Source organism: Platichthys flesus, chromosome 11 (genome assembly GCF_949316205.1).
Source record: "Platichthys flesus chromosome 11, fPlaFle2.1, whole genome shotgun sequence".
NCBI lineage: Eukaryota > Metazoa > Chordata > Actinopteri > Pleuronectiformes > Pleuronectidae > Platichthys > Platichthys flesus.
The window spans coordinates 14,593,544-14,607,474 of NC_084955.1; the positions used below are offsets into that span (position 1 = coordinate 14,593,544).

Consider the following 13,931-nt stretch of genomic DNA (forward strand, 5'->3'; position numbering starts at 1 on the left):
CCTTTCAGCACACAGCAAATAAAGAGACAACAGGACAGGGTACAGGGAAAGACAACAACCCCCAGGGATTACATTGTGCAAGTGTATATTCGATTTTTGGTTGATTTAACTTCAAGCAAAGGCCCATAATCCGCATTCTTGACATCCTGGTCCTCTAAAATAAGGTATTAGTAGATATAGTAGAGGTAAATGAGCCGTTATGTTAAAACTTAATCGTGGAATAAAGTGTTTTCTTACTTTCCATTGAAGTAGCTGGCAGTGATTGACGGTCGCGGCTGTTGCTTGGCAACGGGACGCGGAACTGCCCCAGACAGTGTCCAGCTCGTGCTCGTCCTCTCTACACACGTACACACACACACACCCACAAACACACACACACAGGTTTAACTGTAAACCCTGCTCACTTCCTAGAGGAAAACATCCGGAGCTGCCACTTTGGACTTTCTCCCGCTTCGCCCCTCGTCTTGTTGGAGGAAGTGAAGGTGTCATGGTCGCACAGGAATCATGTCCGACGACGAGAGTGCGCCCAGTTTCCCCGAAGACGTCAGGGTGAAGTTTGTGGAGGAGAAAGTTCGTGTCTTCCTGCGGCTGCAGCGTCACACATGGCCGAAGACAGCTGCCAACGAAGAGTTTCAAACTCTGCTCGCCGACTTCTTCGAAAAGGAGCCTGTTGTATTTTTCTCCACGTCGAAAACAGGTGGTCTGGTTGCTTCTAAAGAGGTATGGCTCCAAAATCACCCCCCTGGCTCCTAAATGATCAAGCTAGCTCACTGGTGATTCTTCGTTGGTTTAGCATGTTTGAGATGTGTATTGATTTGCTTTGTGAGTCACATGTTCCTGTGTGTTCTGTGATTTCAAACGCAGACCTCGTCTGATGGTCAGAACAAGAAGATCTATTTCCTGAAGAAGAGATGTGAGCCTGTCAGCTGTGAGAACTACAGGGAGCTGCTGCTGTTCGGCCTCCTGTCTCCATCACCACTCCTGCAGCTGTCAACCATCGTCGAGCAGGTGACTATTACACCCTCCATCACACACCTACCTCGTAATATAGACATTTTACTGCGTGTTCAGTAAGTGGAGATGTTTCCCATTTCCATTTTCCCTTCCCTATACCGATTCCCATACATGGGGTTTGCGTATAAGCCAATACAGAGTACCTATCAAATCAAATACAGTTTATTGTCCCTATGGGGAAATGTGTCTTCGGCCAAAGTGCTACAGCAGCTGCAGAACACGACTGTACAACAAACAACAGAAAACAGTACACAAGGACATAGCATGTAAAACCCAGAATAATAATGCAGAATAAAAGTGAGTTGAATATTGCAACTGTCCTAAAAACACTTTAAAATGATAAAACAAACGGATATAAATCTGATACTGGTGCATTAAACAACAACAATGTTAGCATTTTACCAGCTGCATGCTACTGACCCTGTATAGAAGCCATCACTGCTGTATGTCATGTTTCAGGTAAAACCCTCTGAAAAACAAATACACACAGAAAAGCCTCAGAGCTTTCATAAATGAAAAAGAACACAAATAAATAAATCTAGGAAATACGAATTAATTACGTCCTTTGAATATCTGTTAAAATGTAGCCATTTTATATAATGCCAGCCCTCCAAACTGATGTTTTGCATTTTGTATACAGCGCAGTTTTACTAGCAGGATCTTCCAGCATGAAATATTGGCCGTTGAAGACATTTGAGCTAGCAACTGGAAACCACTTCTTCTTTGCTGCCCTCAAAACCATACAAAGAAGATGTGATTTTAGAAAATTGCCCTTTAATCTGGGTGAAACTATGCTTAAAAGACATTGAGATCAGATCGGTACATAGATCTGTATACTTTTCCTTGCTCGACCTGGCATTTTTGAGGCAATATCAGAGGTAATTCCGTTGCTTGTATCAGTATCGAATTCATGGTTCATGGTTTGAATTCATTCTCTTTGCAAGGTATGCGTCCCTCTGCTGTCAAACAAAAATAACCATCAGAAGTGGCCAAATGTGATGTCTGAAGATATCATTCGACACGTGGAGAGCCTGTTCAGTACGACATCAGTCTTACGAGGACAGGTCTTAGGGAGAACTGTCCTCCCACTCCCAACTGCAACAGACTGGATGGAAAATTCAAACAGCACCATCAAAATGTAAGAAACTTTGCTTTTGTTTAATATGCTGTGTCTTAGTTGATATAAATAGTATTAACCAGCACTCCAAACGTGTATTTTCTCACTCAGGCTTAACTATGACCGGGCAGTGGCCCACACGTTAGAGACCCAGGTAATCACCTGGAGCAATCTAATCCAGAAGGTTTTAAAGGAGGATTCATCAGATCTACTTAAGACTGGCAGTAATCCAGGGCCCAGTGTAGAGCTGCTGTTTTGGGCATCCAGGGAGAAGAATATACAGAATATTTATCATCAGGTATCATCTCTCTTTTCCTCATGATCTTCACTATTGTTATTGTGTCATTTATTTTTATCCCCTGACATTTTTCTCTGTGTTAAAGTGTTTGGATCTTTTACTTGTAGCTCCAGAGCCCCATTGTTCAAAAGATGGCAAAGGTGTTAGAGATGATGGACAGCAGCTATCAAGCAGCAATCAAGATTCTAGTTGGAAATGTCTCCGATGGTAAGAATAGCTGATCTCTTTCCCAAAGTCAAAGTGTAGTTTGCAGCTTGTCACAAGTCTGATGCTCAGGATAATGTGATTACCAGAACTCATTAGGTCTGATTATGTCGGTTTGATTTATTTTCTCTCCTGATTCAAAAGCACTACAAGAAGCGCAGGACATTAACATCTATCTACAGCCACTACATTCACATCTCTGTCAGCTGGAAAAGGAAGGATTTCCCCAGTTGAAAAAATCCATCCCTGCACTGTTTCACACTCTGTTCCTTATCTGGACCAACTGCCAGTCCTATCGAAAGCCGAAACGCATTGTGGTGTTACTGCAGGAACTTTGCAATCTACTCATTAAACTGGTAAGAATCCTCATTTGATATTTAGAATTTTATCAAATTACGCATTCACCATAACTCTGACTTCAATTAGGGTCTGTGACTGTTAACAATTCAAATTGATATATGTTTTCACCCTGTAGGCGTCCACATACCTCTCAGCAGATCTGATACTCAGAGAGGACCCATTGGAAAGCCTACAGATGGTAAAGAGAGTAATATTAGTCTTCAGGTGTTTCAGAGACAGTTACCAGATCCAGAGGGAGAGGTTGGCCAACGATGTGAAACATGCACCCTGGGATTTCCCATCTGCCATGATTTTTGCACGTTTCAAGCAGTTCCTTGATCGTATGCTACAGCTGGAGGTGGGGATGAGGTTTTTTGTATTCACGTGTCACAGTGAAGCTGTATCAGCAGTTTGGTTTCAAATGCAATTTTGTCTTTGCAGGGCTTTTTTGAAGTCATGCTGGACATTCAGAGGATGGAAAAGCTGGAATTTGGTGGACCTCAGGCGAAACTCCACACTGAGCAAGTGGCTCAGATGTATAAAGACTTCTGTAACCGCTGCCAAATGTTGAAGCACAGTGAAAACTGCCCACTTGACTTAAACTCTCAGGTGAAATAGTGTCTTGATGGCATTTATATTGTTAATGCAAACAGCTATTGCACACTGTTGATCATGCAAATTCTGCTCAGACTCATGATGCACTAATTTATCAATATGGTTGATTTCTTGAATTTGTCATAAGGCTTTTGAAAACGAGTACAAGGATTTCAAAGAGTGGATTGTGGACTTTGAATGCCACCTTGCCAGCCTTCTGAGTTTGGCTTTTAAGGATTGTTCAGGACTGGAATCGGCCTCCAAAGTAAGCAAGTGTAACACTGTGATACCAGTGACATAGATACTAAAGTGAATAGCCAGTGATAGATCTACCAACAACATCTTTTTGTCTTTTGTCATGAAGCTGCTCACTGTAATTGGACCCTTCCTGGAGAGAAGACAAGTGAGACAGATATTCAGCCCTAACTTCCTTGTGCTGCAGCAATATTTCAGAGAAGAGCTGGAGAAATGTAAATGCATGTTCAAATCCCAGATCAATCAGGTAGGCTATGTTAAACTTGGATGTTAGCAATTAAGCTACAAGGCACATGAACAGGAAATTCATAATTTTTTCATTTACAGATGGAGAGTGGTCTGTCCAAGAACATGGCTCACACATCTGATGCTTTGAAGTGGGCAAGAATGCTCAGAGAACGAATTCAAACACCATGGGAAAAAATCCGATCCCTATTTGATATGTTAGTAAACATGTGACTGGTCTTCTGAGTTAATTATCTTGAGCCATGAGCCAGCCAGGATGATTGCAAGTATCAACAGTATCATTACTGTGTCAGGCTTTAAAATGACACTTGTCTCACAGTTATTCTACATCTCCAGGCCTGCAGGAGGCGTGGAAATGGTGAAGGAGAACAACATGTACAAGGAGATGTTGCGTCTCCTGGACCATTATGAAGAGGACGTTTACTCTGACTGGTGTGATGGTTTGGAACAGACCTGCTTGATGAACCTCAACCAGCCTCTTCTCTCCAGAAATGACTCATCCGGCCTGGTCTCAGTCAACTTCAATCCAAAGGTAACTGATCCAATGTCCCTGCAAACTATATAGAGCACTCGCAGTGTATTTAATCTCCAATGGAGAATAATTATTAAATTCTTACTGTTTGACTGATGTAGTCTTTTCAAAGTTAGGTTCCCTCAGAATGATGACATTGCTCCAAGTCCATTAAAACTGGGATTATTGTTTTATTTTATTTGTTTTAATTTTAATTGTTTTAAAGTTATCCCAGCTTAACCAGGGAATAATACATGAATCTTTATGAATAAATCTGGCATATTTAGTAAATTTGTATCTATGAATTTTTGCAATTTGGTGCAGATCCAAATAAATGTGGTGGTAGAAGATTTGAAAGTGTTTTTCATGGGAAAAGTTGAGCCTCGGCCGAGGTATGCACTCTCCTAGGTGCCATTCTAGTTTGTCAGTGATTTTTTTTTAGTTGCTTTATTCTCTAATGATTTATTTTACCTGAAACAAACCATTTGACCACCACCCTGCTGTGATTATACATTGAGTTAATCACTATTTCTTTTCATTCCTCAGCTGACTGAAGTCTTGAAAGATGTGAAATATATTCAGAGTCTCAGTAAGATCCAAATCCCTGCAGCTGCAACGACTGTTTTCGATAAGCGTGACGTGTTAACAAAGGTAAGAAACAAATTACATCTTGGCCCCATTTACTCACCTGTATACATGTTTGAGTTAAACAATATGTCTTTCTAGTATTTGAGCAGTCTGCAGCTGTTGGTACAATGGTACAACCAGCTCAAGCAGACGGTGCTAGAGGTCGAACTTCCTCTTATTCGTGCCGAGCTGGAATCCGTAGACCTGCAGTTGACAAGAGCAGAGATTGACCTGACTTGGCAGGATCTGGACAGCGGGAGCTTCATCAGCACCACCAAAGACCTGGTCCAAGACCTCGTATGTCGAGTCAGCAGAGCAAAGGAGAACTGTGAAGCCATTCAGTCACTGATGAAAGGATGGAGTAAACAAGTGCTGTTTCACAGGAGGGACAACAAGAGAGGTTCACTCATACAGTTGGAGGACAGAGGAGAGCGGGTCAACAGGAAGTACAACGGCTTGAAGAAGGACGGAGATTCGATCCACGTGCTGGTGCAGGTACATATGACTGAATTTAGTATCAAGTTCACTTTTAATGGACTCTTCTTTTAAAAAAAATGTTAAAATTTCCAAAATGATCAAATTTAGTAACCTTTATCTCTCTGGTTAAATTTAAAGTAGATAAAGAATATATATTTTGGATGCAGTAAGTTTGGAGTATTCGATGCTTCGTGCTTCTGATCTTATCCATAAATATGCTTTATTGCTTCTGAAAATCATCACAAATTATGTTAAAATGTTCCCCAGGAGAATATGGTTCTTTTCCGCGCTGACCCTGCTTCAGAAGCGTGGCAGTCTTACCTGGAGTACGTGGATGAAATGGTGGTGGAGGGGCTCTTCAGCTACATCAGCCTCTCTCTTCAGTTCTTTGTGGACAACATGGAGTCGTGGACAAAACTAGCACCTCTGTTCGCGTCTCAGTTGATGCTGAGTGGCTCAGGATTGGTCTTCCTCCCCTCACTGGAGCGAGAAGCGGGGGACGGCCTTTATGAGCTGATAGAGGGACTGGTCGGAGACATATTCAAGACGTCAGTGAATATCAAGAGAGTGGCTGCTCACCTGAGCACGGAGACCTACCAGGTATTTGGGAATATTAAAATCCTTTCCACACTTTGTAAACATATGTTTTATTACCCTCCCAGGGTTAATACAGAGGATAAATGATAAATATAAATAATTTTAACAAGTTCTAAAAAGTATTCTGTAATGATCAAAAAGAGTATTCTCCTACTTCCATGATTTAAGTGTATTCCTCTTCAAATAGTACACACTCAATATGATATTTGTTATGTAATATACATTTTACAGGATGTAATGGATGACATGCTAGATCTGTTGGACCTGAGGCATGAAATAATGGAGCGAGTGGAGAACGTCCTGAAGAAAGCCATGAATTACCAGGAAAAGTTTGACTGCTACACTCACCTTTGGCAAAATGACAGGGCTGAGTATCTCATTCAGTTTCTCCTGTATGGACGTGCACTCACAGCTGAGGAGCTGGAGGCTCACAGAGCAGAGGTTCTCCCTGAGAGTCCGCCTACGATTGATAACTTCAAAGAGCAGGTAGAAAAAAAGGCTTTTTAAAAAATCATTAATCACATTTTCCCTTACATAACAGATTGATTGTAATTGTAATATCGGTTGTGATCTTAATTTTACAGATTGACTATTTTGAGGATCTCTATACTGAAATTTCCAAGCTGGAAGATTTCAGTGTTTTCAACGGATGGTTTAGAGTGGACATCAAGTTTTTCAAAGTCAGCCTCCTTAACGTTGTGATGAAGTGGAGCTGGCTTTTCAAAGAGCACCTTCTGACTTATGTGACAAACAGGTAAATTTCTGCATGATTATAAAATACAGATCAATCTATAACATCGGCTGTTCTCACACATGCTTTCCCTCTCAGTCTTGATGAGCTGCAGATGTTTGTCCGAGCCACCGTGGAAGGGCTGAACCATCCTGTAGCTAAAGGAGACCAGCACAACTTGACCGAACTTATGAGTCACCTGCTGGCAGTGAGAGACAGACAAACAGCCACTGACAAGATGTTTGAGCCTCTTAGAGACACGATAATCCTCCTGGAACGATACGGAGTGACCGTAACAGACCAGATCTACACTCAGATGGAGGTAAGGAGATCTACTAATTCAATACTAACTGAAATGATATGACGAGGGCTACTTTATTCTGAGACAAATAATCTGAATATCTTGAATCAATTCTCTCCTCAGGAACTCCCTGAGAAATGGTGTGCAGCTAAAAAGCTAGCCTTAATAGTGAGACATGAAGTGGCTCCGATGCAGAATACAGAGGTGATGGTGTTACGGAGACGGTGCATGGCGTTTGAGGTAGAAACTGTTTTAGTGCTTTTTTCCAGAAGAATATATATACTCTCTTTTAAAATGATTGTATTGTATAGGCCATCGTGAAGACGTTTTAAGAGCATAATTTTTCAGGTGAAACAAACCAAATTCCGGGAGATGTTCAGAGCAACTGCGCCCTTCACTTACAATGCACTGCATCCCTACGTCAGCCTGGAGAAAGTAAGAGTTCAGCCGTCGTTTGATTATAGCAGTAAAAATAACAGTTTTCTTCAGTATGAATCACATGTTGTTTCCTAGTCGGAAAAAGCCATTCAAAGCATGGAGAAAGAAGTAGCTGAACTTCAGGAGTCCACAAATCTGTTTGATGTGACCATTCCTGAGTACAGAGACATCAAGCTCTGCAGAAAAGAGACCACCATCCTCAAAGAACTGTGGGACATTGTTGTATTTGTGCAGGTAAGTTGTTGTTTGGGCATTTTCTTCTTTACTATTGCTCATCTTGAGGTAATGCGAATGCAGCCTCTTCAATTTACCATGTAATCCCCCAAAAACGATTTGACCAGCCTGTCCTTGTGGAGGCTGTCATTGATCCTTTTACCCTGAAGACTCTAAATGTCCCCATCAAGCCCATTGACTACTCGTCATGCGCCTTTATCTAAACAGAGCAGTGTGAAAAGCTGGACAATGACCAAATGGAGGCAGATAAACGTGGACCAGATGGATGCAGAGTTGGGGAGGTTTGCCAAGGTGAGGTCACCAACAGTGCTACATCACACCAGCACATCTCTCCTGCTGTCTTGCTGTCATGCACCATTGCTGTTTGTAACAGATGCCCCTAATAACTGATTATGTTCACCTACCTTCTGTTTGTGTAGGACATGCGGAAGCTTGACAAGGAGGCCCGTGTGTGGGATGTGTATTCTGGGTTGGACCTTTATGTAAAGAACCTGTTGACGTCACTGCGGGCTGTTAGTCATCTTCAGAACCTGGCAATACGAGAGCGTCACTGGGCGCAACTTGTTCGAACCACACAGGTACACACAGTAGGGGTACATATACATGATTCTTACACAACTTTTCATTCTGACCGTTAATATCTAATTCTTCAATAGATGGATATCACTGTTACTGACAGTACCACCTTGGACGACCTCCTGGCCCTGAAGCTCCATTTGTTCGAAGACGAAGTTCGCAACATAGTGGATAAGGCGGTCAAAGAAATGACCATAGAGAAGGTTCTTCTTTAATTATATTTATTTGTTATTAGATCAAGGCCAAACGCATCAAGAGCTGTACTTGTAATTATCTAATTGCAAGCTTTAAAAATTAACAAATGCATTTTGGTAGTTTAAAGGCAGTGATCAATTAAGATTAATTAAGATCATATATTTTTGCATTGTATGCAATAAACCAATCAGCTAGCCATCTCCCATCCCTTTAAAAGCCAGGTGAGCTTGGACGATGGCAGATTGCTATTGTTTAATTCCTACAAATCATACAATGTAACATGCTCTGCATTTCTGGTGAAGGGTCAATTTACAACCCAACCTTAAAAGCTTGTTGTTAAGTATGGACACAGGAACAATTGTCAATAAGTAACCACCAAGCAAACTTTGTAGCCATTTTGTTATGATAAACATCTTCCTATGTTTTGACTGAAGAGCAATGTGTTAAACAAATAAACAAACATTGTTCAACATCATGAATATTGTTTCATTCACACTAGAAAGTAGGTTCAGGAATTATTCCTATCTCCAAATATTGTTGTAAATAAGGCAAGATTATTTGTTAACACAGTTGCCATTACCCTGTCCATTGTTTGCATTTCAGGTTGTAACAGAAATCAGAGAAACGTGGGCATCAATGGAGCTTTCATATGAAGATCATTACCAGACCTCTGTGCTACTTCTTAAATGTGATGAGGATCTTATTGAAGCTCTTGAGGATCATCAGGTAAATATCTAAGTTACTGAACTCGATCTCAGAAGAGTTGTCTGTGCAGGGCACTGATAGTTAAGAACTGAATAGAGAGGAGAGTGCAGAAAGGGGCGCCCCTTTGACTGTCTAACAGCACAGCTGTGGGTAGAGAGGTCCCTATTGAGTCCTTTGATTTATAGCTTCTGTAGGACACAGGCCATTGTTTGACTGTGGAAGTCTTTGTACATGTACACCAGATGTATTGGGGGGGTTATAAGCAGCAATTAGAAGTCCTGCCACTTCAGTGCCTCCATCTTTGTTTAAAAAGATTCTTTTCCTCCCCCACTTTTTATTGTATGGCATGCAGATGAGGGTGAATGTGTCTGACACATGTTATGATGTCTGGTATAAAGTGAGGACTTTGTCTTTGGTATATTTGAGTTTTACATACAAACAAATCCTTTCAGATAAGCAAAGCTGAAGTCTACATGTTCTCCCCCTCCAGGTTCAGCTCCAGGGCGTCTCTCAGAGCAAACACATAGATCACTTCCTGATCCAGGTGCTGGAACTACAGAAGCAGCTTACTGTGGCTGACTCTGTGCTGTTGGTCTGGATGGAGGTGCAAAGGACATGGGCCTACCTGGAAAGCATCTTTAAAGGCTGTGATGACATCTGCCAACAGCTGCCTGCAGACGCACACAGGTTCCAAGCTATAGATGAAGAATTCAAGGTATGGACTTACATGTCAGTCGCACAGTAAATCTAAGTCTGTTATTCTCATGATTTAAACATTTTTGGCTCTTTCAGGAACTAATGTTGGACAGTGCCAAGACCAAAAATGTCATAGAGGCCACCAACAAACCTCATCTCTATGAGAAGTTAGAAGATCTCCAAAAAAGGTGATGCTTAGATTCCTTTCATTACTCTGTTTTCAGTTGAAAGGTTTTTGACCTCTGTGGTGGTCACCTTTTCCCAACAGGCTGGCTCTGTGTGAAAAGGCTCTTGCTGAATACCTAGAGACAAAGAGACTTGCGTTTCCACGATTCTACTTCATTTCTTCTACAGATTTGTTGGACATCCTTTCTAAAGGGAGTCGCCCTAAACAGGTACAGAGATGGAGAAGATGCATTCATTTGTATATGTACTATAATGATGCCACTGTGGTTCGGCTTACTATTTCTCATGGGAAATGTATTGACGTTTATGTGTTTTGCAGGTAACTGTCCACCTCTCAAAACTGTTTGACAACTTGTCAGATCTGGAGTTTGCAGAAAATGAACCGGTGGACAATCCTAAACTTGCGGTGGGCATGTACAGCAAAGAGAGGGAACATGTCCCATTCCAGACTGAATGCTGCTGTTATGGCCCAGTAAGACACTACATTCATTCAGAATCCAATAGTTTAAATGACCTAATGACATTCACTATAATAAGTTTACTAACGGTTGAAATACTTTTTGATAGGTGGAGGCATGGTTGGCTGCTCTTGAAGAGACTATGAAGGAGTGCGTCAGGGGTCACCTATCTGAGGCTGTGGCCACGTACGAGGACAAGCCCAGAGAGCAGTGGATTCTTGACCTCCCCGCCCAAGTGGCTCTGACTGGATCTCAGATCTGGTGGAGCAACGATATGGAGCTTGTGTTTAAAAGACTGGAGGAAGGTTACGAATCTGCACTTAAAGACTACAACAAGAAGCAGGTGTGTATTTCATGTTAAACACACGCACGCACACATGCAGGCCCGCACACACACCACACTACCAATATACTGTATATACACATATATATGACCTGAGCCGGGTTTGTGGAGCCTCAGAGTGGTATTATCATTCTTGTCAGTTTCATCAGCACCCTTTAGGTTAGCATGTCCTTGGCTGCTGTTTGAATAATCTCTCTCACCCTTCAAGCGACTGTACTGCACTGATTGGATCTGCTGTTATACACGACCAGTGACAAATACAAGACATCCAGTGATGCTTTAGTCCCAGTCTTTGATTAGTGTGCACCGTCGTGTCTGTGACATAGTCTACAAGGTCCATGATCATATAGTGAATGTAGGGTGTTCTGTATAGATTGAACTTTTAACAGCTTTGACTGATTAACAATACAAATGATACGAGGAATTTGAACCAATTTCACTGTTGCCAATCCGGTTTATGTGTGATTTTCAGATTAGCTCGCTTCTCCTAACAGACCCCTGTCTATTTCCAGAGCATTGCTCTAAAACAGTTTTTCTTCCCTACTGCAGATTTCTCAACTGAACTCACTGATCAGCATGCTACTGGGAGAGCTGAGCCCGGGCAACAGACAGAAGATCATGACTATATGCACCATTGACGTCCATGCTAGAGATGTTGTTACAAGCCTCATCACGCAAAAGGTTAACACAACTGCCATAATCTGTGTTTAGTGCGACTGATTTAATTTGGGAATTATGAAAAGATGCCACGCAATAAGTGTATAGCATAAATTCAATGTTTTGTTTTTTTACTTTTTTGCTTTCATTTCATCAAGAAACACATTGTTCTCTGAGAAATAGAAACAAGCGATGATTAAGAAAGTGATGACCACACAAAAGGCCAGGGACAGAAAAACAACATAATAATAATATTGCACCTTAATGTGAACAATAATTGTCCTTATTTACATCACAATAAAAAAAAACAACTATAGTCCTAGAATAAAACTATTTCCCCTCGTTATTACAATCGCTCTTCTCACTGCGTTCTGTGTGCACAGATCACCACCTCACAAGCCTTCCAGTGGCTTTCCCAGCTCCGACATTGCTGGAATGAGCAGCAGCGCCACTGCTATGTTAACATCTGTGATGCTCAGTTCCTTTACTCTTATGAGTACCTCGGAAACACTCCACGTTTAGTCATCACTCCCCTCACAGACCGGTAATGCTGCTATTTATCCGCTTGGAATGCATGTAATATTTCAACACGTTGGCTAGATTCAGCCTTGCTAACCAATACTTCTGTTCCTTTGTGGCTTAGCTGCTACATAACATTGACTCAGTCACTCCACCTGACTATGAGTGGAGCCCCAGCAGGTCCTGCTGGAACCGGGAAGACTGAGACCACTAAGGATCTCGGCAGAGCCTTGGGCATCATGGTGTACATCTTCAACTGTTCTGAGCAGATGGACTACAAGGTGTGAAATTCCACAGACTGTTATATACATATTATTATTTCCCACACAGTTCAGCACCCGATTAGATTTTTCAGTGAACATTTATGTTTGGATGCAAAATCAAAATGTTGTTTTGTTTTCAGTCAATCGGAAATATCTACAAGGGTCTGGCTCAGACTGGAGCATGGGGCTGCTTTGATGAGTTCAATCGTATCGCTGTGGATGTTCTGTCAGTTGTAGCAGTGCAAGTCAAAACAATACAGGACGCCATTCGCTCAAAAAAGAAAAGGTGGCAAATCAAATATTCAAGACCTTAAATGTTGAAACAGTTAAAAATGTATTAACACACTGTGAAATTTAACAGGTTCCTTTTCCTTGATACGGAAATTGACTTAAAGCCCTCTGTGGGGATTTTTATCACGATGAACCCTGGGTATGCAGGAAGGACAGAGCTGCCTGAGAACCTCAAGGCTCTTTTCAGGTGGGAATGATACAATAAGGTACTTTACACACCTCATGTACCTTCAACAATAAGATAACCGTCTGCTCTATCTGTGTCCTAGACCCTGTGCCATGGTGGTGCCCGACACTGAGCTTATTTGTGAGATAATGTTGGTGGCAGAGGGCTTCCGAGGTGCTAAGCTTCTAGCCAGGAAGTTTATCAGTCTGTATACTCTCTGCAAAGAACTGCTCTCCAAGCAGGTAGGGGAAAAGCACTCAGTAGCACTGTTAAATTTCATAATGTTGGCTTAGAAGACATCATCAACAATAAATCTTCTCAGCCACACCTCAGCAGCTCAATGATGCATGAAACCATTCAATAACTCTCAGTGCTTTGTATGACATGATTTATCGTAAGCATAAACACTGGAGTACACATCTTCCCTCTCCTTCCTCACTTGTCTATTAGGACCACTATGATTGGGGTTTGCGCGCTGTCAAGTCTGTTCTGCTGGTGGCAGGGACACTGAGAAGAAGAGACAAGACAAGACCAGAGGATCAGGTGTGTTATTTGTGTCAGTCACATCACAGCTGCAAGATGAAGAAGCTTTGTTTTATACAAGCTATGCAATTTACTTTACAGGTGCTGATGCGTGCTCTGAGGGACTTCAACATGCCTAAAATTGTGACTGAGGATGTGACCATCTTCTTGGGACTGCTGGGAGACCTGTTCCCCGGCCTAGAGGTGGAGAGAGAGAGGAGCTGTGAATTTGAAAAGGCAATCCGGAAGACCACACTGGAGCTCCGCCTTCAGCCCGAGGAACCATTCATCCTTAAGGTTTGTCAGAATGCTTTGTATAACTTGCAAAAAATACTTGTATAATAATAATAATAATCATGTTTTCATAAACAA

General features: G+C 41.8%; 1 protein-coding gene across 2 annotated transcripts in view; it reads left to right on the top strand.

Annotated features, from left to right (window-relative positions):
* The first annotated feature begins 504 nt into the window (after window positions 1–504).
* si:dkey-233k19.3 (dynein axonemal heavy chain 11) overlaps window positions 505–13,931 on the top strand; it is a 39,093-nt gene continuing 25,666 nt past the window's right edge. Inside the window, exons 1-38 of one of the 2 annotated variants that reach the window (XM_062400213.1) lie at window positions 505–727; window positions 869–1,008; window positions 1,959–2,152; window positions 2,243–2,429; window positions 2,537–2,636; window positions 2,778–2,989; window positions 3,109–3,330; window positions 3,414–3,581; window positions 3,715–3,831; window positions 3,931–4,068; window positions 4,149–4,264; window positions 4,404–4,599; window positions 5,125–5,229; window positions 5,305–5,700; window positions 5,950–6,282; window positions 6,511–6,765; window positions 6,864–7,033; window positions 7,109–7,331; window positions 7,434–7,550; window positions 7,659–7,745; window positions 7,824–7,982; window positions 8,190–8,273; window positions 8,402–8,560; window positions 8,639–8,761; window positions 9,357–9,479; window positions 9,949–10,173; window positions 10,251–10,342; window positions 10,423–10,549; window positions 10,660–10,812; window positions 10,908–11,141; window positions 11,691–11,822; window positions 12,182–12,342; window positions 12,442–12,598; window positions 12,721–12,866; window positions 12,942–13,058; window positions 13,141–13,279; window positions 13,488–13,580; window positions 13,662–13,856. In XM_062400213.1, the coding sequence (XP_062256197.1) occupies window positions 505–727; window positions 869–1,008; window positions 1,959–2,152; window positions 2,243–2,429; window positions 2,537–2,636; window positions 2,778–2,989; window positions 3,109–3,330; window positions 3,414–3,581; window positions 3,715–3,831; window positions 3,931–4,068; window positions 4,149–4,264; window positions 4,404–4,599; window positions 5,125–5,229; window positions 5,305–5,700; window positions 5,950–6,282; window positions 6,511–6,765; window positions 6,864–7,033; window positions 7,109–7,331; window positions 7,434–7,550; window positions 7,659–7,745; window positions 7,824–7,982; window positions 8,190–8,273; window positions 8,402–8,560; window positions 8,639–8,761; window positions 9,357–9,479; window positions 9,949–10,173; window positions 10,251–10,342; window positions 10,423–10,549; window positions 10,660–10,812; window positions 10,908–11,141; window positions 11,691–11,822; window positions 12,182–12,342; window positions 12,442–12,598; window positions 12,721–12,866; window positions 12,942–13,058; window positions 13,141–13,279; window positions 13,488–13,580; window positions 13,662–13,856 (6,318 nt within the window). Of the gene's footprint in view, window positions 728–864; window positions 1,009–1,958; window positions 2,153–2,242; window positions 2,430–2,536; window positions 2,637–2,777; window positions 2,990–3,108; window positions 3,331–3,413; window positions 3,582–3,714; window positions 3,832–3,930; window positions 4,069–4,148; window positions 4,265–4,403; window positions 4,600–5,124; window positions 5,230–5,304; window positions 5,701–5,949; window positions 6,283–6,510; window positions 6,766–6,863; window positions 7,034–7,108; window positions 7,332–7,433; window positions 7,551–7,658; window positions 7,746–7,823; window positions 7,983–8,189; window positions 8,274–8,401; window positions 8,561–8,638; window positions 8,762–9,356; window positions 9,480–9,948; window positions 10,174–10,250; window positions 10,343–10,422; window positions 10,550–10,659; window positions 10,813–10,907; window positions 11,142–11,690; window positions 11,823–12,181; window positions 12,343–12,441; window positions 12,599–12,720; window positions 12,867–12,941; window positions 13,059–13,140; window positions 13,280–13,487; window positions 13,581–13,661; window positions 13,857–13,931 lie in introns of both variants that reach the window. The other variant, XM_062400212.1, reaches the window with a different exon arrangement.